At 44.8% G+C, this 26,576-nt stretch overlaps 1 protein-coding gene across 1 annotated transcript in view; it reads left to right on the plus strand.

Moving 5' to 3' along the window:
* Positions 1-26,576, plus strand: part of KIF26B (kinesin family member 26B) — a 299,953-nt gene that overhangs the window by 269,080 nt on the left and 4,297 nt on the right. Inside the window, exons 11-13 of the mRNA XM_076334227.1 lie at positions 7,402-7,564; positions 8,739-12,189; positions 25,666-25,868. Of these exons, the coding sequence (XP_076190342.1) occupies positions 7,402-7,564; positions 8,739-12,189; positions 25,666-25,868 (3,817 nt within the window). The remainder of the gene's footprint in view (positions 1-7,401; positions 7,565-8,738; positions 12,190-25,665; positions 25,869-26,576) is intronic.

Here is a 26,576-nt window from a genome sequence, read left to right on the forward strand (position 1 = left end):
TATCACTCCACCTGGCCTCATTTTGCCTGTGCCTACACACATTGCTCCCATTTCCTCTCTCCCTCTATCAAAATTATTAACAGAAAGGAAAGACATAGCTAAGCGAACTATACTGGTTCATCATGAACTCAGCTGTTACACACCTGTAACATCCGCTATTGGGTTTGTGCCTTTTAAGCTATAAACTGTCCTCTGTAGAGATTATTTCCATGCAATAAGAGCCAAAACCAAATGGAGTATTTATGTGGTTCCCTTGTTATGCAAGCATTTATTACTATGAATAAAGCAGTGCATCAGCACAAGGGAGCACAGTTAAGACTTCATGATCAAAAATAACTGCCATAGTTACTGAGATTTTTCCTTTGACATACCTCTATAAATAATTAAATTACAAGACACCTCAGGGCATACATCATCTGATCCTGTAACAATAACACCTTGAGGGAGTTGACAACTTTCTGCTTTTGGCCAAGTGCCTAGGAAGACACTAAGGTATATGATTAATGGAGAGCACAAACACACACCCTTGCACATCCTAAAGCTTAGTTATAATACTGTATTGTATCCCTTGCAAACTGTTATTATTTCTATTCCTGATGGTGCTGCTATTGTCACTGAATAGCCAAAATCCTCGTAACAGTGGGGTGAGAGGAAAGGGAAGACAAAGAAAATATTTGTTATTCAGGTGGTGGAAAAAAAAAACAAAACAAAGCATGTAATATAATTGGTTAAATAATTCCACAGAAAAATCATTATTCCAAGACACTAACTGGCTCTTCCTCTCCAGTATTCCCTCCTTTTGTGGAACAGTCCTGTGTTTGCCTCTCCCATACAGAGAATGAGATGCTGGGCAACGAAAACTACTGCGAATTTCCTGAGCGTAATATTTATTCTTATTGCTTCATTTTCTATTCATGAATTCTATTTTGCAGCCCTAAACAAAAGCAATTACGATTTGCCTCTTTTTTGTGTAGCTCACTTCAAACACATTGCTCGCACAGATTCTCATAAAGCTGAAGGACCTGACAGAAGAAGATCCAGGAAAGCACTGCCCATGCTATGCCCCCTCACCCTGGCCTGCGCCTCACCTGGGCAGCATGAGGCAGTCAGCCATGCCAAATTACGGCGGGGTTATGGGGTTCCTCTGCAGGGTATCGGTGAGAAGGTGGGGGGACTCGAGTCGGGACAGGGGCCTTGGAGGTCAGGCAGTGACAGTGGAGGGAGGATGTTAGAGGGAGCAAGAGGTGAGGAAAGAGGAGATTAGTACTGGGAGAGTGTCTATCAGTGATGCTGGAGTCTGGCAAAGTCTGGTGTAGCTGGTTAGACCACCTAAGGATGAAACGGAGCTCTGCTGGGCTGTTTAGGTGATGAGCTGGGGGTGATGATCATGGTATGGGAATGAGAACAAGTAAGAAGGTTGGATGAGGAAAGCCCAGGATAGACACTGATAGAAGAGAACAGGATTGTCTGATGAGAGAAGAGCATGGCAAAAAGGATGTGAACACATGAGAGCACATCTCTCCTACAGCACAGGAAAGGATTGTGATGCTCCTGAGTCTCACTGTTTTTCTACAGGCAGAATATACTAGCAAAAACCTCATGGTAAATTGTGAGTCATGTCCTCCTTCTCTACTGCTTGTCCATACAAAAGGTGGCAGCCGGCTGCTGCTGCTAGCTAGTTGGCTAGTTCAGCAGCTGAGGCTTTTTAATACATAGAAAGGTTCCAAGCTTGTTGACGTCTCATTGAAGGGTAAACGCAAATCCACATGAAATTACATAAAATATATATAAGAGCATTCAGATTGTGAAATCAATCACTACAGGGGCAGGAAATGTCAAAATTAAGGTTGTCCTGGCTAACTTTCTTTGGCCTCATGGGCTATATATTGTCTTGTCTTTGCAGGATTCCCCCCACCTCCCTCCCCCAATTATCATCTTTTTCAAAGCAGATAAAGGACCTGCTTTAGAGATGAATCAGAACTGTGCAATGATGTGGTCATTGTCAATAAATTCCTTCCCTAATTTGTAGCAGAAGTTGGAAGGAATATGGAAAATGGGACCGAGGGCTGTGGAAGAGAAGGGAGGTATTCTGAAGGGATCTGGTACCACCTTCAGAACTGGCTCTGCCAATGCATTCCTAAAATTTTTAGATGGGCTATTAATTGTATGTTCCTGGTTTTCTGGGTACCTAGATTGAGAACCAGCTGCCCCATTTTCTCTGCAAGAGAAGTCAAAGTTAGCTGTACTTTGAATATAAAAGACTATATAATGCTCAGTACTCTGAAAGATCAGTGCTTCACACCAAACACCTATACTTAGTGAAGTCTGCAATGCTGCAGGTATTATCAGAGGATTATATACCTCACCTCAGAGACATTCATCAGATACTGCACTGATAAGCTCCACAGGAAAAAAAAAAAACCCAAACCTTTGAAGAAATCAGTCATTCTGGATTCAGAGTTGAGTTTGTATAGTCCTAACAGTAGATAAGGCGCAAGTCCGCACATTAAAAGGCAAGGATTAAATGAAAGACTGAATAACTTCTTGTTCAGTGAGCACTGTTTATCCTGTGCAGTGATTGAGGCAGGGGTCTAGTGGAAAAATAGTATCCAGTCATGAAATTAAACACTTTAACTTAATGCACATAGGCAAGTGGGATTTATGCAATGTCCAAGGAAACATATCATGATCTTGAGTACTTAATTCTTCAATGTAAGTTTCTGTATTGTTTGAATCTGAGTATAATTAATCATTCATGAGGAAGGAAAATATAGATATGTATGAGGAGCATGAAGATGGACATTTTTCCTTCTTACTGAGCAAGTGAAAGGACTAATTTACACTGATCCCAGTTTGCATGGTAGAAGTCTCAGAAGAGAAGAAATAGAGAACGCTGTGCTCACTGCAGCACTGCCACATCTCTCTTTTGGGGAGGTTTAATACCTGCTAGGGTTCCTTATGGTCGCTATTGAGAGATTCAGAAAATAGCACTATAAGTCCTCCAGCAGCTGCTGTAATGTGAGAGGGTGGAAATATGGAGGAGGTAAGGGAGCAGTGTGGAGAAGAGAGAGCTCCTCTCCACGTGGAGGGCTGCTACTCCATGGAATGAACTGGAGCTTTCTGCCTGGCAAGCTGCACAGTTCTTTCTTTCTGGATCCCCTGTACCATACCTGCTGACATACATACTTCCTAGAGACATCTGAGTTTAGTTTCCTGCCCCCAGGGCTCCTGCCTCTGGACTTTTCCAGAGATAGAGCTTTGCATACTTTATTTTGGGGTTTTACCTGTGTGGGATGTATGAATAGTATTTAGTAGTAGTTTGCTGTAGCCATGATGATCTAAGGAGTTAGGCAAGAAAAGGTTTACAAGTAATGTAAGTTTACAATGTATTTTGTTAGACCCAGTGTCTAACCAAGGTCTTGTTTAATATCTTTATCGATGATCTGGATGAGGGGATTGAGTGCACCCTCAGTAAGTTTGCAGACGACACCAAGTTGGGCGGGAGCGTTGATCTGCTCGAGGGTAGGAAGGCTCTGCAGAGGGACCTGGACAGGCTGGATCGATGGGCCCAGACCAATTGTATGAGGTTCAACAAGACCAAGTGCCAGGTCCTGCACTTGGGTCACAACAACCCCATGCAGCGGTACAGGCTTGGGGAAGAGTGGCTGGAAAGCTGCCTGTCGGAAAAGGACCTGGGGGTGCTGGCTGACAGCCGGCTGAACATGAGCCGGCAGTGTGCCCAGGCGGCCAAGAAGGCCAATGGCATCCTGGCCTGTATCAGAAACAGTGTGGCCAGCAGGAGTAGGGAAGTGATCGTGCCCCTGTACTCGGCACTGGTGAGGCCGCACCTCGAATACTGTGTTCAGTTTTGGGCCCCTCACTACAAGAAGGACATTGAGGTGCTGGAGCATGTCCAGAGAAGGGCAACGAAGCTGGTGAGGGGTCTGGAGAACAAGTCTTATGAGGAGCGGTTGAGGGAACTGGGGTTGTTTAGCCTGCAGAAAAGGAGGCTGAGGGGAGACCTCATCGCTCTCTACAACTACCTGAAAGGAGGTTGTAGTGAGGTGGGTGTTGGTCCCTTCTCCCAAGTAACAAGCGATAGGACAAGAGGAAATGGCCTCAAGCTGCACCAGGGGAGGTTTAGATTGGATGTAAGGAAAAATGTCTTTACTGAAAGAGTGTTTAAACATTGGAAGAGGCTGCCCAGGGAAGTGGTTGAGTCCCCATCCCTGGAGGTATTTAAAAGACGAGTAGATGAGGCGCTTAGGGACATGGTTTAGTGGACATGGTGGTGTTGGGTCGGCGGTTGGACTCTATGATCTTAGAGGTCTTTTCCAACCTCAGTGATTCTATGATTCTATGATTCTAAGTGATGCAGTTAGAAAAATGAGGTAACTTTTAAGTACTGAAAAGGCTGCAGAATTGACTTACTGATATACAGGCTTTGGAGTCTGAAGTGTGGTATCCTGACCCCACCTTCATTGTTCTCTGTGTATTATATCCCCATATTCATGATGGGTTATGGTAAATTTCCTAAACTACAAAAACATTAGTGGATGGGATAGAAACACATTTAAAATTAAGACAGGTGTATAAAATGGGGTCATTGTGCTGCTCTGGCATATCATTTTATTGCTCTTGGAGCAGAATAGAAATGGACCATTAGCATTCCTGAAGATCTCCCATTTGCTATGAAGACATTGGTGCATTTCACTATGCTGCTATGAGAAATCTGGGACCTTCTGCAAGCCAGCCTCTGCTCAATACAATGAGCAACATGCACCCAGGAGCAGCAGACCTTCTGTGAGCTTCTTCAAAATTTCCTGTGCCTTAGTTTAGTTTGCACAGCCAGAAGATCAACAAAGGTCTTCCTTCTCAAAGCTCTTCCAGTGCAGAAGTGCAGATGTGCAGACCTTCTCTTTGTAAAACTTCTGCTTTCACAGGAAATTTTGGTTTTGCAAATACCAGCTCATGAATCACCTAATGAAACAATTCCGAGCCTTTCTTTTTTTCAGGCAGAAATGCCGTGTCAGCGTTCAGAAGAACAAAGCCTCTACTTTGTGTGTAACGCTGTCTGTCAAGCAAATTTCAGTGAGACATCCAAAACATTTTACCAATATTTTACTTGATGAGGATAGGTTGAGTTAAAAATTAAGCCATACATTTTGGTGTTATTATGTTCTCTTTGATTTTCTTTCTTTACTTTAGAAGTTAGTAGGTGCTATTGTGAGAGATCAGTGAACCTTGAACAGGTGAACTTGTCTTATGACAACGTCCAGAATCGACAAAAATCTGTGTTTAGCAAATTTCTTCCTCTTTATTTTATTTCTCAGTGTAGAATAATGACATAAGGCTAGTTATTTTGTCTGGGTGCAAAGTGAAGTTGATAGTCAAGATGCAGACTGTGCTGAATGAGCAAACTCTGAAATTAGAAATCAGTGTTGGCTGGGCTTTTTTGCTGCTAGGTTTCAGGCTTTAATCCTAAACAAATCTGCCCTTTAGTTCCTATCTGATAGATGTCAGAGGATCATTTGAATTATAGAATAGGTATTTCCTCTGTATCATCATTCTTCTTGCAAGTGTGTATTTCAGTACAAGGCAGATGGCACAGATTATTTTATATTCATAATGCATATACCTCTAGGAGAGCCACGCCGCAGTGTGCTGATGCTGGCTGCATGGGTTATGTATTCTCAGGAGACCGACATGTTCAGAATGTATTCTTTTGCCCTTTCCCCTGTCGTCTCATGTTTTGCTATGATCGAAGCACTAGCAAATGAAAGGCTTGTTATTGATTTCTGTGCAGATGTTAATAATTTCCAAGTGGCAGTAACTGATGTACAAAATTTGACATCTTAATTATTCCTTGATGGAAAGGAGGGCCACTAACCTGAAATACAGCAGCCTATTAACTCTGGATCTGTGGATACAAAGCAGCCTTAGGTCACAAGTGAAATGAGTGAGGCTGTCTCAGTATAGTCTTTATGGATGTTTGTTTGCTTCTCAAAGACACCAGACTGTCTTCAATGTGTCTGGAGCAGATGGAAGCAGAAATCCTGAAACAAAAAATGCTTTACTTCCAGTATTGCTAGTCTCGCTGAAATCGCAAGTACTGGAGATCTCAGGAGAAGCACAATTTATGAGCTCCCCAGATTTATTGCTAGATGCATCAAAATGTGCATCCCAAATGCTGTTGTTTACTTAATCAAAAAGAGAGGTTCAAAAATTTGGTGTTTGTCTGTCAGTCCCATCCAGTAGGCATAGCTTCAGTTCCCAGCAGTTGCAGCTTTATGCAGAACTCCCGTGAGCTGGAAATGTTAAGTGGATGACCAAGGGCACACATGCACCATAGGTCATTAGCAGATATGGAACAGTGAGCCCCAAAAATCTGATCCCAGCCACTGAAGGTATTGCTATCATTACAACAGTGAAAGCAATTCCTTTAGAAATAGGAAAATATCAGGCTGTCGCTATCTTTGCTTTCAGCAAACCTTTACTGTAGGAGAGGCTCTCTTCAAGGCTGTGCCATTTCCCAACTAACCATCCATTTGACCTGTACACCTTGTAGCTAAAGCTCTCTTTAAAAATTATATCGTGCATTTCTGACTACAGGAGTAGATGACCACCACAGAAGCGTTACATATGCATCATTATGCTGTTAAAATTCATATTCTTAGTCCAGTCACAGACAGCCCCACAATAAGGCATCAGCATTTCAAAAGCTATCCTATGCTGAACAATAGAGTAAATGGCAAGAACAGAAAATTTGATTTCTGCTTCGGTGGAAGAAAAGATCTAATATGAAAGAACAATTGTGCAAAGTCTTAAGGCTTGATTGTTTTGTATATCACCAGCATAATCCAAAATTAATTTCAGTTATATAATAATAATATTATTGTTGTTGTTATTATTATTATTATCATCATCATCATCATCATCATCATCATTATTGAGTTGCCGAGTGCCCTAGAAGGCAAGAAAAAATTTGGGTCCTCTAATCTAATCCACCACCCTCTTGTCCTCCAGAGCTGGGCCAGAGTTTGCTTGCACACCATGCACTGGAAAAGGGCAGCAGTTTGATGTTTGCTGCAGCAGCTCCTTAACAGTTAGTCTCCAATGCTGGTCTGCATCTCTGTATTGGCAGTGGTAACAGTGCAGAAGGACTGAGGCCGGAAGAAGACAGAAAGGGGGAACTGGGAAGAGGAAAGAAGTTTGAATTGTAGTCCAGGGTCATTCAGCATGCTCAGCTGCAAACACAACATAGTGCAAACCTGAGGAAGGAAACTAATTAGGATTCCATTAAAAAGAGGAGAAAAAATCTTGCTGAGACCCAAGTCACATCATGATGGTCAAAGTGAAACCTTGCTCACTAATGTAGCCTTAATTCATTTTATTTTGCAGAGACAGCAAGCTCACCATGTTGCTTCGGGAGTCCTTGGGGAATATGAACTGCCGCACCACAATGATAGCTCACATTTCAGCCGCTGCGGGGAACTACGCCGAGACACTGTCCACCATCCAGATTGCATCAAGGGTCCTCAGGATGAAGAAAAAGAAAACTAAGGTAAGACAATGTATAACTCCCTTCTTGTAATGGTGGAGGAGGGAGGAAGAAGGTCCCTAAAGGATCCTTGATGGGGTAGAGCAGCATGTAACAAAATCAGTAATCAATTCCAAAGTGCGTGGGTTGTATGTACCCTGTCCTAGGCAAGTGGCTTACAGCACATAGCAGAGACTAGGGGGGTTAAACGCTTCAGCTTCAGATATAGAGGAGTGAGTTCAGACATATCTGCTATAGCAGGTTTGTAAGCTGGCCTCATTTAATGATATAGCTGTCAGAGAGCATTTATTTTCAGTTATGCTCTTAGTGCTAATGAAATAATAAGGAATGAAACTGCTGTAGAGTTAAAGGAAATGGTGATTAATGAAGAATTAGATCCTCTATGCTTCTCAGAGAGAGCAGGAGCAAAATAAATGCAAAGCAGTGTGTCCATTGCCAGCATTGATGCCTTTTATTCCCATTGCTTCTAAATACGGGTGATAGATTTTCCAAGAAGTAGAGTGAGGATGGGCTGTATCCACTTTCATGTTTTAGAGTCCTGGTTCCTTCTCTACAGCTTATGGTGTGAATTGGGCATGACAGGTGAATTTTATGCATTTCATTTAAATTGACAGCCTGTGGATTGACAAAACCTTTTTTGTCAATGGATTGAAGAGAGGCAAGTGAAGGGATTCAGTCCAGGCACCATCACAGCAGTGTGTCTCCAGAGACCTCTGAGTGCACGTTATACAATTCCACACACTGGTAGTATGACCAAATGGGGATTGTCTTTATTTTCTGTGCCTTATTTGTGTAATGAGTTTTCTTGTTCCTCTTTACATACACACACAGACACAGACACACACACACACACACAAAATCAGCAAAGCCTTTGCCAAATATCTGATTTCTTTGGCCAGGCTCAATTAAGGGAGGGATCCTAATCCATTTGTTCAGTACTTTTTTTTTGAAGTCTCATGATTTCAAGTGGGACACAGAGTTGGGGTATTGGGTTCTCCATTGAACACTGTTGTGTGTTTGCTGTAGGACTGTGGATAAGAAGCTTCAGAGCTCTGTGCCTTAGTTTAGAGATTTCCCAGTTTAGATGTGACTGTGACCTTTTTGTGTATGCGCTTTGTGCAAGGAGATGTTTGCAATGCTGAAATGTTGTGGTCTCTCTCTCTCTCTCATATTGCAGTACACATCGAGTTCTTCTGGAGGAGAGAGTTCTTGTGAGGAGGGCAGGATGCGGAGGCCAACCCAGCTGAGGCCTTTCCATTCTAGAAACACTGTTGACCCAGACTTCCCTATTTTGCATTTATCAAGTGATCCTGATTATTCGTCCAGCAGTGAGCAGTCATGTGACACGGTGATTTATGTCGGCCCCAATGGCACTGCCCTTTCTGATAAGGAACTGACAGATAATGAGGGTCCCCCTGACTTTGTTCCCATAGTTCCTGCTCTGCAAAAGACCAAAAATGAGGGCAGGTTGGAGGAAGTTAGTGAATCAGGGCCCAGCACATCTGAAAGAGACTGCCTGAAGTGCAACACCTTTGCAGAGCTCCAGGAGAGGCTGGATTGCATAGATGGCAGTGAAGAGACCGACAAATTTCCCTTTGAAGAGATGCCTGCTCAATTTAGTTCAGACCAGATGTCTAAGTGCTCTGTCTCAAGTCAGCTGGCAGAGCTTAGCCACTTACCAGACTCGGATAAGGAAGATACGGTGCCAGAATGTCAGCATCCTGATAGAGAAGCCAAGGAAAATATAAATGCAACACCCAGCAAAACTAAGACAAATCACTCCCCTGTTCCTTCTGGAGCTCTTACTAATGTTTCAACTCCTTCTTCTCCCAGGAGTGTAACAGGCAGCTCTAGTAAAGAGCTTAGCTCTTGTCAGTTAGCACACAGTGCCAGCTTGCAGAGCAGCAGAGAAGGTCTCAACACCTGTGGATTTGTGGAAGGCAAACCTCGGCCAATGGGTTCGCCCCGGCTTGGCATTGCGAGCCTCTCGAAGACGTCTGAGTACAAGCCACCAACTTCTCCTTCCCAGAGGTGCAAGGTCTATACACAGAAAGGAGTCCTGCCCAACTCCACTCCCCCACCAGCTCCCCTGAGTAAGGATACTGGGATGACATCTAGTGAATCTTTATTGCAGCCCGAAATCCGGACCCCACCTGTAGGCATGAGCCCTCAGATCATGAAGAAGCCGGTGTCCTCCAGCAATGGGGATTTTGAAGAGACCGTTCTCGATGAAGATCAGCAACGAAGCATTTCTCCAGAATCCAAGAAGGAGATTCTGAGCACCACCATGGTGACTGTGCAGCAGCCGTTAGAGCTGAATGGAGAGGACGAGCTGGTGTTCACCCTTGTAGAAGAGCTAACCATTAGCGGGGTCCTTGACAATGGGCGCCCAACCAGTATCATCAGTTTTAACAGCGACTGCTCTGTGCAGGCTTTAGCCTCTGGGTCTAGGCCAGTCAGTATTATCAGCAGCATATCTGAAGATCTTGAATGTTACTCCAGTGCAGCTCCTGTGTCTGAAGTCAGCATCACACAGTTCCTTCCACTTCCAAAGCTGGGCCTGGATGACAAATCCCAGGATGATGGCAGCAGGCGCTCATCCATCAGCTCATGGTTGAGTGAAATGAGCACAGGGAGTGATGGTGAACAGTCGTGCCACAGCTTCATAGCCCAGGCATGCTATGGGCATGGGGAAGCAATGGCAGAACCCCCTGTCTCCGAGTTTGCGAGCGCCATACAAAGTGCCAGCATGATTTGTGTAAGTGACAAACAGAAGCCAGTGACTGACAACATGCTTATACTGTCGGAAATAGGGGAGGAAGCTTTCGGCAAAGTGCCACCCATTAAAGGCTGTAAAATATCAGCTCTAGGGAAAACTACTGTCACAATCAAGAACACCGCAAGCCTCAGCAGCTGTGAAGGCTACATCCCAATGAAGACAAACATTACCGTGTATCCATGTATTACCGTTAATCCCTTCAAAGTACAAGACACTGATGACGCTGTACCAGTCTGTACTGCAGACCCAAAGGTTGCTCATCCCCATGACAGGAAAGAATCCAGTGCTAAGAAGGATATCAAATTTGAAGACCCTTGGCTGAAGAGAGAAGAAGATGTAAAAAAGGACAGCTCTGGGAGTAGTGATGGGCCAAGGCCTGACACGGCTGCAGTTTCAGCCAAGCCTGAGCACAGCACAAAGCAGTCCTCAGTGGACAGGTTTAGCAGCAGCAGCGGGGATGCCTCTATCTCCCCAGGATCTGACAGTCTGAAGAGGATTGTGGATGGGTGTGAGGTGGCAGCGTCCGGCTCTGCAACCCAAAGCCCTGTTCATTCCAGTGACGGCTTGAAGAACGGCAGCCTCCCTCGAGGGCTCCTGAAGGCAAGCAAGTCGGAGGAGCCTGACAGTCACCTCCATCCTACTGCCACTGACACCAGCGGAGTTGGCTCTCCTGCCTTCTCCCAGTTTTCTAAGGCTAGCCTTGACAAGAAAATGGCCTCTCCCAAACACTGTGTCCTCACTCGTCCCAAAGGGACACCTCCTCTGCCACCAGTGAGAAAGTCAAGCTTGGATCAGAAGAACAGAGCCAGCCCCCAGCACAGTGCAGCCAGCAGCACCACGAGCAGTCCCTCCAGCCAGCCCGGGTCCTTCCTGGCCAGCTTCCCCGAGGAGCTGAATGCCAAACAGAAGGGCCCTGGCATCGACAGCAGCAGCAACAACAGCAGCAGCAACAACAGCAGCAGCAGCAAGCTCTTCAGTGCCAAACTGGAGCAGCTCGCCAGCAGGACCAACTCCCTTGGGAGGTCCACAGGAAGCCACTATGAGTGTTTGTCACTGGAAAGAGCAGAAAGCCTGTCCTCTGTGAGCTCCAAAATGAGCCCTGGCAAAGACACCACCATGCCTAGGGCTGGAAGGAGCCTCAGCCGCAGTGTCATGTCCTCACCCACCAACTCGGGCCTCTCCCAGTCTGCAGGTGCCTCCCCGAAAGCCAGCCAGTCAAAGATCTCTGCAGTCAGCAAGCTCCTGCTGGCGAGTCCCAAGGCCCGCAGCCTGTCTGCCTCTGCCACCAAAACGCTCAGCTTCTCGACCAAGTCTCTGCCTCAGTCTGTAGGGCAGAGCTCCAGTTTGCCTCCCAGTGGGAAGAACATGTCCTGGTCAACGCAGTCCCTCAGCAGAAACCGGGGCTCCAGCCTTGCTTCCAAATTGCCCCTTCGGGCTGTCAACGGGCGGATTTCAGAGCTGCTCCAAGGGAGCGCCAGTGCCAGAGTCTTACAGCCGCGGGGAAGCTCAGAGGCAGATGAGCACGGGGGCCCTCCTGGAGATGAAAAGCCAGCTGTTCACATGCTGCCTTCACCTTACAGCAAGATCACCCCTCCTCGGAAACCTCACCGCTGCAGCAGTGGGCACGGGAGTGACAACAGCAGTGTCCTGAGCGGGGAGCTGCCCCCCGCCATGGGGAAAACAGCCCTCTTCTACCACAGCGGGGGGAGCAGTGGCTACGAGAGCATGATGAGGGACAGCGAGGCGACAGGGAGTGCCTCTTCAGCACAAGACTCCATGAGTGAGAACAGCAGCTCTGCTGGCGGCAGGTGCCGAAGTCTCAAAAATCCAAAGAAACGATCAAATGCAGGTAAACTTGCAGTGGTGTGAAAGAGGGATGCAGACCAAAGCAGGTAACTAGTACATGGTGGGGAGGCTAGCCCTAAAGGTGAGCTAATTCAGTGCCAGCTATATCTCTCAGCAGAAAAGCAAGGCCAGGGTAAGTGTCCTAGGCTCCAGTTTCTTCATTTTACAACATGCACAAATCCTGTGTGGTTGCGCTGCCTTTGCAGTGGAGTCTCCCCCTCACCCATTTCACTTAGGTTTACTTCATATGACCAGAAGAACATTTATCCCTAAAACCGGTTAGTATTGCCAATGGCAGCCACATTCAAGTATTTATTTATATAAATATTCTTCTGACTTGATTCCAGAAAGATGCCTTTGTGAGGTGGTGAAATGTAACTGTTACTCTTAAGCACTTTGGGCACAGACTCCCCTCTTGGTATGCACGTGTTTCACCCCCACAAGACCAGAGTCTTGCTGAATAGCAGTATCTGTGTGAGCCCACTTTTCCTCCTTGTGTGCTCTGGATGCCCAAAGGTGCAAGATGCCCCACAGCTGAAACCACCGCTGAGTTCCTTCTTCCTACCTAGAAGATAGAACAAAGTTGTGCCCATGCCCCTTGAAAGATGTTATCCTGCCTCTGAGACTCTTGTTTTTTAACTTTTGAGTTATGAGTCCTTCTTTTCCCAGTAATTTATTGATAACAAATAATAAATTCTATTATTAATAATATATGGGAACTACTGCACTGAAGCACTTGCAAATCTGAAACCTTTTTAGTGATCATAGAAAGGATCAGAAAGACTTCATCTTTGTTCAGATATAATCCCCAGTAGCTTTCACGCTACATCAGGACTTTTTAATTAGATGGCAAGTGCCTCCTGGGTCATACCAAGAGTCTGTGCAGTTGCAACTGTTACATCTTCCCACCAGAATGAGTTTCAGAAAATCGCAGGACAGGGATGAGGAGCATCCATCAGCTGGTCACCTCACCTTTTTCCCGGGTGCTGTTTTCCCAACCTGAAATGCGAGTCCTGCCTAACCTACTTTTGAAAAAAATGCACATTGGCATTGGAACTGATGAGCACAGGTATGTGAAATATCAGTGGCTACTTATCTTACAGTAGCGCTGGCTGTCCAAAATGTGTTATTCTCATAGATTTCCTAATTCACCAGCCATTTCCACTTGCTGGGATACTCACCTCTGGGATTCATTTGCAATGAACTAACTGAGTAATGCATAACTCTCCCTTTCTTTATGCTCTTAACTGTGGTAGCAGGAAGAACAGGTGCAGAACAGATGTGAATACAGTAGATACCGCTATTAAAACCATATGCATAAGTGCATGGCTGATTGTACCTGTTCAGAGGATGCATCTGAAAGTGATCACTCTCCACAGTGCAAGCACAGACCAAGTGATGAAATAATCTTTCTGAAGTTAACTTTGCATCCTATGAGAAAACCTCTTTCCTATCCCTTCAGTTTACGTGGCAGTAAATTGATTTTCCTCTTTCTGAGGAGCTGTTCCTTTAATAGCTCCTTTCAAATATAAACTTTTTAATGGTAACTTGCAAGAAAAAAAGGATGATTTGTATGTTGTGGAAAAGGAAACAAAGCTGTCTGCAGAGACTGTGTTTCTGGGTGTATACTGTCAACTGGCTTTTATCTTGTGGAGAAGCTGCCCATATGATATGGACTTTTTCCACAGGACATTTAGATGAAAAAAATTATCAAGTTCTGTGAAAACAGGCAGCTATGCAGATGAGGGAACAGAGAGAAAATTACAATGTAGATTTAGCCTTATTAGACACTACAGAACATGCACCCCTTTCCCTGGGGGAGATACTTCAAAAAAATACTCTGAGAAGAGCTTCAGTCAGAGCCTGCGGATTCTTTAGACTCCAGAGTTCATCCTAAACCTAAATCAGTAGGAGACCAGGATCTGTTTGCTGTGATGCTCATAAAACTTGTTTCATTTCACTTTTCTCTGCTTAGATAGCACATTGGAGGCTGGACAAGGCTGGAGATATGAGTGAGGAAAACATTGTGTTTGTGTTGTAATTACAGAAGAGCTTCAGATCTGTGTGTTGTACTTTATATCAGGGTTCTATTTTGGCTTACAACTTTGGCTTTTGATAACCCCTGTGTAGGACTGAACACTGTCAGTGGCTGTGAAAAGGGAGTTAAGAAGAGAGGACTGTTTGAGACTCGGGTTTCGGGTTGCTCTGGTAGCAGTCTGGAAGACACACCTGGAGAGAAGAGGCTTCTCCATGGTCTAGCCAGCCTTGGCCTACCTGGCAGAGCGGTGGCACTGGTTTGTCATGCTGTGTAGATACGCAAAGGCGGTGAGTGAGGGGGTGAGCAGGAACCTTTCTTTAGCGGGAAACATGGAGAATCTAGGCTTTGCTGCTTTTTTACTGCTGTGTAACATCTGACCTGTGTTTTTCACCAAATACAACTTTTTCGCTGGCTGACAGATTAATCTCTTTATTCTAATTTGTTGTGTGGTTTAGTTCTTCTCTCCCTGGTCAGCAACATTGCAGGTATCTACCCATTGCTGGACCTGAATCTCTGGGGTGGAGGGTTTTCAGTGGAGGGCCTGTGTCCCTGGAAGTTGCCTGCCCCGGTGGGCTCAGCATAGTCTGGCATGTTGACCTCCCTCAAAGTACTTTGTGAAGCTTCTCTCTTAATTCAGCCTGTCACCTGACATGGAGAGATTCCAAGTGTGTTATTTCTGATACTTTTGAGAGTGATTCCCTATATCTGCAAGTAATTCCTGTATTGTTTTGAATGAGTTGTGCTTATTTGTGTATAAGTACAACCAGGGGTTTTATGCAAATTAAAAAAAATAAATCTTTACTACCTTCCATATCTCTAGCAGCAAACCACTGCCCAGAAATTAATAAGGCTTCACTTTCTTATAACCCAGCTCCTGTTTGCATTTGGTCCTGCAGCAGTGAAATCATAATTCTGTTTTGATGTGTTTGATAATAGTATAATTTTTCACATGTCAGCAGATTTATGATGGCATAAAACCAGGATTATGACTTCAATGCAGGAGAACATGAAGGAGGAGCTGAGATATAAGGGAGAATAGAGCTGTTCACATATATATTTTTATTGTGTAATAAACAAAAAGAATGCAAAGGTTTGCAATCTTTCATCCTCTGTAATATCTCCTTTCTGTAGGTCTGTTCTAGTGCACATGTTCTCTCTTAAGGAACACTTTTTAATGAAAAAGATAGCAGACAAAGGTTCTGAGCTCTTAAAAGACAGATATTATTTTAATACATAGCGTCAAGAGCATTGGACCTTTCCTGATTTGCGGTCACAGATCCACTGTGCTGTAATGGATATGGCACTATAGATATGCTCATTTCAGGTCAGGCAACCGTGTCCACTTTATTTATGATTATTATTAACAGAAATGCTAGCTGTCAGACACGATCAACATGAATCAGCCCAAGGTCCCTGTAAGAGGAGCTATAAAGAGTCTTTAAGAGAATCACCAGCAGCCCTGTCAGATCTCACAATTACTTTTGAAGTTCTGACACATTGGAGAGACATCATTTTTTTCTTGAGATTAAGATCTTGTCTTTCAATGCTCTTAAGTGCATTATTTGTATGTGTAGGTGCTTCTGCCCTGAATGTCATACATGAAGCATCAGCCCTACATTGACAGCTTTTGAAAGATAAAGCTAGTTCATATCCTTCAGTGTTAGCCTTAGGTTACATTTTGGGCTCTGCCTGGGTACCTGTACGTTTCACAGACAGCCCAATATTGTGTGTACAAAATTTAAAAGAAAATAAAGAAAAATATTTGCCCCTTGCATTCTGGTACCTATTGAAAAATCATGTGTTTACATCATGAAGCACATAAGCCTTTCCCCTGAAGCTAACCTATCCATTTAATAAACATTCCCATCTTTCTAGCATTTAACACTGGTCCTATAACATCATGTCAGCATATATTGCCCCAAAGTGACTGCTTATGGCCGAAACAGAGCTATTTAGCCCTGATCTACAGCTGTACATTTCAAAGCTTTGTACCCCCCGCTCTTTAATCCACCCTGTGGTGTAAGTATTATTCCAGACCCCATTTTACTGATGGAGAAATGAAGGCAGAGGACTTTACTGACTTGCCCAATGCCTACAACTAAGTGAGAGCCAGATCCAGGGTTAAATTGCAGGCACCCTTGACACCTAACCTCAACTGACTTGGCCGCACATCCTCCCCTGCCCTTGCTGAGCAGTAAGAGAGGAGGGTTTCATTTGTTATTTTCTTTTTGTGGCAGGCCCTTCCTCCCTCTCCACCCGCAAGCATCCGTGCAACTATGTTTTCTCTGATTTCTTTGCTCACTCCTTGGGCCTTTCCCCTGTAAAAAACAATTGGCATCTCAGCCATATTTCTGATTCTGGCTCTAGTCTCCTCTCTCTTGGGTAGGCAGTGCTGTCCTGAGCAGGGCAGTGAAGTGTTAGGGCATAGTTTGTACGTTATATATTATTTTTTAATTCCTCAGAAATTTCAAGTGTAATGGCCCAGTGCTGCTCCATGGAAAGGCAACGATAAGGGTGCTTTTATAATACGTACTCCTGTACATGATCAGGAAATGCATTCCGGCTGAACTCCATTTTACCAAAGCCATATTTGTATCCTGGGAACACAACAGGTATGAGAGGGAGGCAGGCAGAGTGGCAGATTAGGACTTGCAAGATCTATGTTGTATTCTCTGGTGTGCTGCTGGTTCACTGTATCACCTTGGGCAACTCATGTAATTTCTGTGTTCCCTGGTTACCAGCTCATAAAACTAGATAATGGTGTTGTGGAAAAAGTAACAGCAGGGTCCTTAGATCAGAAGTGTTACCTTCCTGCTTTCTGCTCTTCTGGTTTGGTTGTTAGCATCTTTTCCCCAGTTTAGTTTGGGTGTACATGGGAATTACTCTAAAATAATTCTCAATGCAAAACGTGACTGGATGATTTCAGAGATGCAGCTTTGGTGCTAGCTCCAGGTCCTGCCTGCTGTGAGCTAACAGCAAAGCAAGAGCCTAGACTCTATTGAGGTTTACCTGGTTACAGCCAGGCCCTGTTTGCATTCCCATGTAATGTGCATGAATGCCTTTTTTCTGCCTTTTACCCCCCATTTCCTACAGATGTTATTTACCTGTTCCCACCCCTTACAATGTTTCGGAGCTGCCAGAGGGGTAAGGAGACCTTCTCCAGGGACAGCAGAAAGGGGGGGACTCTGAGAAGAGGCTTTCCATGGAGATCACAGAGACCTCCCTGAGGCTGGTTTTTTTCCTGTTCCCTGTGGGAATAGGGTTGGGTGCCTAAGAGAGCCCCCGTCCCATATGCCATCCAGTTAGACCTAAGGGCTACAGTCTATCACTGCTTGCAGTGCTCTGCCGAGATGGGACGGACCTCTGCCAAAGAATGTGCCTCCTTTGATTTCTCTAGCTGAGGTTTTTTGGAGCTGAGTCTGAGTCTGGAGCTTTACTGGTGCTGGGACTGGTGCCAGCAGGGTGAAACACTCAGGGCAGCACTCTGTGGCCCAAGCAGGCTTGGGGGAGCAGCAGGTGTGCAGCTGCCAGCGTAATGCACTGGTGGGGACAGCTGCCTGCCAGCTGACGTGCATGGACCTGCTCACAGGGGCAAAGACCCAGGACTCGGGCATGGGAGGAAGATGTGACCCTGGCGGGAAGGAAGACGCCTGTTGAAGAGGTGAGGCTTAGGGGAGAAAGTCCTTACATGTAAAGTGCTTTCAAGTTGGTTCAGCCTTCCTGAATGTTGGGTATCAGTGAGCATCAGAAAACAAAAATCTAAGGGGTGCTATTGACAGTAAGGCCAAGTATGGACAAGACTGGGGGAAAATCAAGGTTTCCAAACACTGACTTCCTGAAGTTTAGACCTGTGCCCTGAGTTGCAGTTGTATATCTCAGCGTTTGCAGGACCCTGCTTTTGTCAGTCCAGGATAGGATTGGCGTGCGTAGGTGTGTGTGTGTTTGTGCACATGCTTCAATCTTCTTTGCATGGGGAACCTGTCTGACTATAGATAATTAAAGATTCCTGCTACAGCATTTTATGGCTTTTGCAGTAAAGTTTCATGACTCCTTGCAGCTCTTTCTCAGTACTAAGTTTCACCACCAAAGCAGAGGAAATTGCTACGTGATTTTAAACACTTTAATAAAAAGACAGACTGTTAAGACATGACAATAATTATCTACAATTAGAGTCCTTTTTTCTCTCTTACTTCTGTGCTGTGGGTTTCATTGGTGGGATGGTTTTAAAGATGGAGATTTAGAGGTTCCTGGAAAGCCCTGAAAACTCTATATTCGAACACATTCACCCTCTGGAAGCACTTAGCCCTGCCTGCGAAAGCCGCAGAAAAAGCCGGAGGCTGAATCTGCGGACTGTAAATTATGAAAGTCCATCTCCAACCAATATTGCAAAGCATCGCATTTTGAAACGTGGCCAAAATGATAATGATGAAACAAAACACCAACAAAAAGAGTCTGAGCTTTTCCAAGTGAAAAGGAATTTGGTTTATGTTTAGACTGCCTAAGGCACAGTGTGGGGAGCTGAAAATTGCCCTTTGTATCACAAAGCCTTAGGGCATCTCCAGGGTTTCTACTTTAACTTGATTACAAGTGATGGTAACTAATTGATATCCTGCATTATACCTTTACCATGACAAAGGATGTTTAGAATTATACAGCAAAAAGCTGTTTGCATGCAGGTGACCACTTTATGCATGTGACTGCTGGCTGGACAGCCCTGGGGGGAGCAGAGGGAGGGGAAGTGCGGGCTTCAGCTCCAATTTTTTTTTGTTCATTAAAACAACAGCATTGATTTTCCCAGGTCAAAGCCAGGCCATTTCATGCAGCAAATCTGTGTTGAAAGGGATCAGAGTAATCATTTTTTACACGCTTGACTACTGCATGCCAGCATTGAGCTTTCAGCCACATGAACATAGGAATGATTTAATAGAGGAAATGGCAGCAGGCTATTGTGGACGGTGAAGGCTCCATGTAACATGCATGACTGAGTTGCACACCATTAGGCTGGGTGTAAATAAAACCTGCTCCTGACACTGCCACAGAATTAGCTCACTGGAATGCCTCCACCACTGTCCTGTCGGGAGCTAATGCTCTGGCTGCAGAGCCCCTTCCGCCTCCAGCCTCTGCCTTTGCTGCCCAAGCAACTGGCGCAGCTATTTAGTGCAGTACTGTGGTAACAATAACCATCTCCTTACATAATGCCACAATGCTGACAAATACCTGTTAAACCAAAATCCATCCTGAAGTGAGATAAATATTTAGAAGAGGAGGCTCTGGTTGTTTTTTGCTAGGGATCTGGGGTGCTGAAAACTCACCCCCCCGTGATGTGCATCTTTCCTGGAGCATCTCCCAGATTACTTGTCAACCTGCCACGCTGCAGGAGGGCTGCTTCCTGATCTGGTTTCAGGAGTGCTCATTCACCAGCTCTAAACTGCCCCCAAAAGCTCCTTTTAAAGTGAGACAGTAATTCAGGAAGCAAGGTTAAGAGATGAACTGGGTGGGTAGAAAAAAATTAGGAGTAGGCTGTACCTCAGCATGTTCCTTATACCAGTACAGAAGCAACATATCTAGTACAGGTATGGATGGAAGATGACAAACAAGTGTTGCTTTATTCCTATGTACAGCAAGCAGTGGTTTCTAGCCTCAAGTGTCCTTATACTTCTTATTGATTCACAACAGCAGGATTGCATATAAGTCAACACAGAATACGGCCTGAATTATTTTACAGTGAGGTGGGCATAGAAGATTTTCTCCTGAATGATGGATCCTGTCAGTGTTTCCTATTCCAGGTGTTGAGGTGCAACATGGTCTTTCCTATGTAATTTGAATTGCCAGAATGAGCGAATGCTGTTTAGATTTTCTGGCAATAAATGCGTGGATTCTTTGGTGTTTGGAGTACTGACCTCAAGATGGGCACCCTAAATACTTCTGGTGAAGCCAGAGGCACCTTCCGCTTGAAAGCATTGACAGTGTCTTCAGTAATTGGGAGGGGAACTGTGCAAACTGTATGAAAATCCGAGGAGTGAATAGCTATGTGCTCTGCACTGGTGAAAGTGCACTATAAAATAAACTAGGAGAAAGGAGGTCAAAGGAATGGGGAGGAGTTGGTTCAGTCATGGACAATTGCCCATGAGGGGAGATCCCATTAGGAAATGGGAATGAGAGGAGAAGTCAGCATTGTGTTTTCAACTCAAACAAAGCAGGAGCCCCGTTGTCAGACAGTGAGGAGCAGCTAGGGGAACAGGATGGATAATCTTTACCAGTAAGCAAACAGTTTGATGCTACATTTGAGGTTGATGCTATTGCTACTGGAAGCACAATATTTTTTGGAAATGAAGCCACAGAAGGAACAGTGGGAGCTTAGGGGTACTGCTCTACTTAGCCGGGATTGCTTTTTGTAATCTTCTTGACTTTGAGACTGTCCAGTGAGAAAAAACAAAATACTGAACAACAGGATCTGTACAGAAAGGCAATTTTACCTCCTGTAACATTAAGTGCAGTGGGGAATAGCTTTGGCTCCACATCCTGCCTTTGAGCACACACTATAAACTTCCGAAATTATGATATATCAAGTTACAGTTTCATTTTCTGTTTGAAACACTTTGAAATTTCTAGGACAGCAGTTGTTTTGCATCCCATTCAGATGTATCCTGCTTTGAAGAGATATGCGTCACACTTCTTTTCATGAAGATTTTGCATTTATACTTTCTGCCTTTACTTTTTTCACAGAAAAGATGCTCAGTCTGGAATGTGTGCTTGGAAAGCAATCTAAGGGGAACACTCCAAAATATACAGTACTTAAGCAAAACCAGACCTCTTAAGGTTTCTGCCCTGGTCAACACATACTTTTATGAGCACACATCCTAATGTAGCTGGGCAATTTTACTGAGGTCAGTGAGTCTTCTTATCCTTAAAGTTACCCTTGCATACCTAGCTGGCTTGGTCTGTGTTTCTAATACCTGAAGGCTTCTCCAGGCTTATCTTTGCTGAAGTATGTTGTAGCTTCAGTGCCACTCTTCAGTCAGATCTATTTTCACACTGCACACCTTCACTGCTGTGTTACTCCCTTTATCTTAATTTTAATGTGGCCAAACCTTAACCAACAGCTCAAGGTAGAGCAACAGATCTGTTGCGAAAGCAAATCTTGTATTCTGTGCATTTTCAGGGCTATTTCATAGCCTGGTTATTCATACTCAAGCTAGTCTCAAGAGAGGTTATTCTGAGTGTGGATAAATTCAAACTGAGTGAAAAACATATCCTCCAAGACGTTTAGCAAATGGCATGTTGCTTTACCTGCTGGATGGTCATAAATGAAAGTGTCGTTATTCTGTCCTGGGTTCAGCTTACAGGATTTCTTTCAGATCGATTTTTGGTATAAAATTCTTTTTTTTAATGGAGGAATGAATCCCATTTACACGGCAGGAGGGTCAGCCAGCTTGCCGAGGTACTGGGCAGGGTGCATGCTCCCCCAGTCCCAGCTGGTGGGGCAGAAGTGGGAGGGACCTGCCGAGAGCTGCTCCTGCTGAGCTCCCGGGCTGCCTGCTGCCTTCGTGAGACGTGTGTGGGGATGTAGAGGAGCGGCGCGCTGTAATTCCTACAAAGCGTTTTATTTATTATACAGTCAAAATTTATGAGATCCTAACCCCATCAAGTGCTACCAATAAATTTGGGGCTTCAAATGGGTATTTGCTATGTAAATGGAAAACTGTATTCATTTTAACAATTTAATTGTTGTGTCTGCATGTTGATACAGATGAGCAAGCTGTCAACTGCTTTGTGACATTCAACCTGAAGCTCTGCTTTGGCTGTATCTCTTTACTGCTCCCAATTAAGGTGAAATCAGAAAAAACAGAGGCTAAATGGAGGGGTCAGTGGCAGGAGTCTCCTGTCAAAAGACACCGTTATTTTCTGTACCTGAACTAATAAACAGCCTATTAATCACTGCATGTTTAGAATAAACTAGATTGGGCTTTGCCTCACTGCAAAGATGCAGGAGATCTTTCATTTCATGTCTCCCCAAAGCACACTAAACCTCAGATGAATCATCCTGAGTCAGCATTGAAGGCTCAGATAAAAAGACATCCCTCTTTCTCTTTCTTCTCTGCCTCACACGCAGACGTACCCACTGCGATGGGGCAGGGAGACCTGCGCAGGCAGCCCCTGCGTCCTGAAGGAGCCCCTGGGCAGACGGCGGCGAGTCTGCTCGCCTCAGGCGGCTCTGCCCTGCCGCATTGCCCCGGTGCGCCGAGAGCTGACAGCCTCGCTTTGTTGTGATAACCCACGGGCTATCCAGGCGTGAGCTCTGGCTAGAAAAACATAATGAGCTCATGTTAGCATGTCTCCTGCCACTGCTGTAGCCTCCGCTGCCGCTCCACCAAGGGGTAAGCGCTATTAGCTGGAGCCTCAGGTTGGAGCCCTCCTTCTAGACCACAGGCTTCTGTTTCTCATTGAGCCAAATGTATACGAATGGAAACTAAATGCAAAAACATTTACCATCATCCCTGTAATTCACACGCTGGTGACATCTGTTTTGCTTTGCTCCAAATGACAGCCTGACACTGTTCTCGTGGTAAGGTGAATTGGAGCCATCCACCTGCATTCCCATAGTGTCTCAGACCTGGACTTTCGCTCTGGTTGGAGATGCAGTTTTTCCAGTGGGGATGGTTTAAAAGTGCCCCATTACACAAGAAGTTGGTGTTAACAGTCACAGTGGGGAAAAAAGAAAGAGGGAAGAAAAAAGGAAGAAAATCAAACATCACAGAAAAAGGAACTACCTTAGTCATAGTTCAGCCATGCATGGGAGAGCTGGACAGAAGGTATTTCCAGTCTGCTCAGCTGCTTTGTTGAAATGCTAGAGCTAGTCCACAGGCACGGCATGCAAGGAGATGTGACCATCAATGCAGGGCACAAAGTAAAAAGAATTAGCAGCACGTGGCTGTATTGCACAGGAGGTCAGATCTGATGCTTGTAAGTGTTGCTGGCTCTAAAAGTTGACGAGCAGCAAAGATAGGAAAGAGATTGCTTTTACACTCACGCAAAATTTCAAAGGCTGCTCCTGTGAGACACCATGGCTAAAAGCCTAAAAAGTATTTTAAACAGTATTTAATGCCTAAATCCTTTTGGTCTTGAGTGACACTAGGGATGTACTCAGTGCTCTTCACATCTAAGCAAGTGGAGGGCTCGTTTCCCAGGAGGGGCTGAGCCCATTGCAGGATCTCTCCCCGCATGTAACAAAATTTAATAGTCCGCCACCCTGTCTCACCTCCCTTCAAGTATGCAGCTCCTCTCACCATTTGGTTGCCTTTCTCTAGCATCGCTGACAAGAGTCACCCGCAGCATTGCAGTTTGTTGGGGTCTTCCCAAACTGTGTCTCTCTCGTTGTTGTCACTTTTTAGCTATGGTAATGGGTCAGGTCTTGCTTTTCCTTTTTTCAAGATCGGATTCTTCTCTTGATCAGGCATTTTAATCTAGAGTTTAGAAATGCATTCAAGGTAAGTGAATGCTGACATTGACTTCCAGTTGCTGGTACAACAGGTCTAAAATAACTCCTACTTGCTGGTATTTGTAAGGCTTCACTTGTTCTAGCATGGGCTCCTTTGCTGGGCTGCAGTTTGAGTAGTAACACAAGTATGATGGGTGTCACAGGATGGGCAGTCCAGATCTCAGGCCGTTTGGTATAAATTGGGCCATGTAGAGCTCCCTGTCTGTCCGCCTTGGCTGTGCTCTGCCTTTCTTGCATTGAGTTGTCTCAGATGCATTCAAATAAAAGCTCTGTAGACTAGGCTTTCTAGATAGACAGCAAGATAGACCGTTCTCATCCATTTTAGAGCTAGCATTTACAGGTTAATTTCTGGTTACTAACTGCTGGTTTCTAGCACAGACTGCTGCACTTGGGAATCAATGGGATAAGATGTGATAGTTCGCAAAATCAGCAGAGAAACAGACTCCCATGAATGAAACTAGACAATGCTTTGTTACTTGCAAATCCAAAAACTAGGCAATCAATAGATTTTTTTTATTTTATTTTATTTTTTTAGCTTTCATTGAAGCACCAGGTTGGCAGACATGTTGAAGCTATTTACATTTAAGTTTCAATAAATGTAGTGCTGGAAATTCCTCTAAATGATTTTATCTTGTTTTTAAAATAAAATCTGCATGATCATTCTGCATCCCTTCCCTGCTGGCATCAGTTTTGTTCTTGCAGCCAAGAGAGTCAGTTAATAGTTTCATTCAAACTTGCTGGCTCCGGCTTTTGTTTTTGGTTTCTCACATCCGTTCTATTCCTGCTGTCTCCTAGGGGAGACCCTGCAGGAGTTGTCAGCTACAAAACGTTTGGTTTTTTTTTTTTTTTTAAACCCAGCCATTGCTCTGATTGTACTAAACCAAGCAACGAAATGTAACCAGTTGTTTTTCTTTTTTGTGTGTGTCTGTTCTTTCTCCCAACAAACCATATGCTCAACTTCCTTACCGCGGCCATCAGGCCAGTGACGTACTTTTTCTCCCTTGCTTTACCTTAGGCCCTGATCTGGCAACTCACGTGGTAGATGCTTTCCATATGGCATAGGCTTTATCAACCACGGTACATTTTCAGCTATTGCAGTGCTCCCATCCGCTGTGCTGGTATTGTAAAGGAGAGTGGGTGTGCATGAGCACTGGTATTGAAGCAGACACAGTAACTAACCCTTCTGCCAGCCCGTCATTCTTGCTGCTTTCTTATCCATCACCAGTGCTGCAGTAAGTGCGTAAGTGGGAAATGTTTGAGGGGAATATTCTACTGAGCAGAGACAAGGCTAATGCAACTCTGGTGGCAACCACCAAGCTTGGGTGTACTTGCTGCAGGTGTTTTGTCCTCTCTAGTGTTTTTACTGCTCTAGCCAGCCTACAGTGGTGTTATGCAAAGGACTAGGTGATGGTATACTGGCACTCAACTCCAGCATAGTAAAAGAACTTGAGTATCAAAGTGCTTTTTGTGCTGTGATTAAAAAAAACCAAAACCACACCTCCCCTGGAGATGGTCTATGCAGAGGCTGGCTAATGCTTGTCCTTAGGCTGTAAGAGCCAGCACCAGTAAGGAGATAGGAAAGCAAAGCTAGACCAGTTCCAGCCTGCTGCTCTGGCTCTCCATTAGCATACCTGTAGATACCAAGACCTGACCAAAGGGAAGCAGGCACAAGCTCTGGAAACTTTAGGGTACATATGCCCTCTGAGGATCAAATCCTGGAGTCCGGCACCAAAGAACATGTGAGGATCTGACTCATGGTGAGTGGGTACGGCACATCGCAGCTACAGCTCACCCCAACTTCCATGGCCTCCCTGGTTTTCACTCCATTTTATTCTGCGTGTAAGAAGGCTGAATATATATAATTTGTAGACATCTCTGCAAGTGAAGCAGAAAGGAGAGGCAATAACCGTGCTAACAGGAAATGGCAATTTCTGCATTTGCAGGTTCACAGAGACGGAGGCTTATTCCAGCTTTATCACTTGATGCTGCTTCCCCAGCAAGGAAGCCTGCAAACAGCCCTGGAGTCCGCTGGGTGGATGGGCCCCTGCGAAGTGGGCAGAGGGGGCTGGGGGAGCCCTTTGAGATCAAAGTCTATGAGATAGATGATGTGGAGAGGCTCCAGCGGCGACGAGGTGGGGACAGCAAGGTAAGTACAATCCATGTAATGTCTCCCTCCTCCTGGAGGGTGTAAGAGGGAGAATTCAGATTATGCAGTCAGAAATGTGTAGTATTGTATATGGTTAATTCAACAGGCAGCAAAACCTATTATCTCATTTAAGAGCAGTTATGACTTGAGTTACGCCTTCTTCCGTAGCAGCTAGCGGACATTGACACCGTGCATTTTTGCCCCTTGCTTATGGTCTTGGTGGTTCCTGTGCTCTAGTATCTCATCACATCTGTCTTTCAAGGCAGCAATGGTGCCTCAAGTGCTTTGATGGTATTGTTTTCAGGATAGCTAATGTCTTTTCTCTAACAAAGTTGTTCCTGCCAACCTCAGGCCTCCAAATTTACAAAAAGATCAGGGAATTGTAAAGGTCAGCTCTTGAGAGGTATCACTGGGAAGAGGATCTGAAGTTGGTGGAATACCACCAATTTTAGATGAACTGTGGATATAGACTTTATTGTTATTTTAAGGCACTTTTTCTTCCTAGCCCCTGTCACTTGGTTAGGCAGTTTGTGGTGGTGTTCTCTGACATAATTTTGTATGGAGAAAAACATCACTTCTTGGGGTGGGGTTTCCGCTGCACTTCACCCACACAGCAGATTTGTCTACAGAGCAGAAGGCAGAATAGGGTTGGGACCTTCACACAGGCTTGGAGGAGGATAGTTCTTGTATTGAGAATGCTCCCATGCT

The sequence above is a fragment of the Aptenodytes patagonicus genome, chromosome 3 (genome assembly GCF_965638725.1).
Source record: "Aptenodytes patagonicus chromosome 3, bAptPat1.pri.cur, whole genome shotgun sequence".
NCBI classification, from domain to species: Eukaryota; Metazoa; Chordata; class Aves; order Sphenisciformes; family Spheniscidae; genus Aptenodytes; species Aptenodytes patagonicus.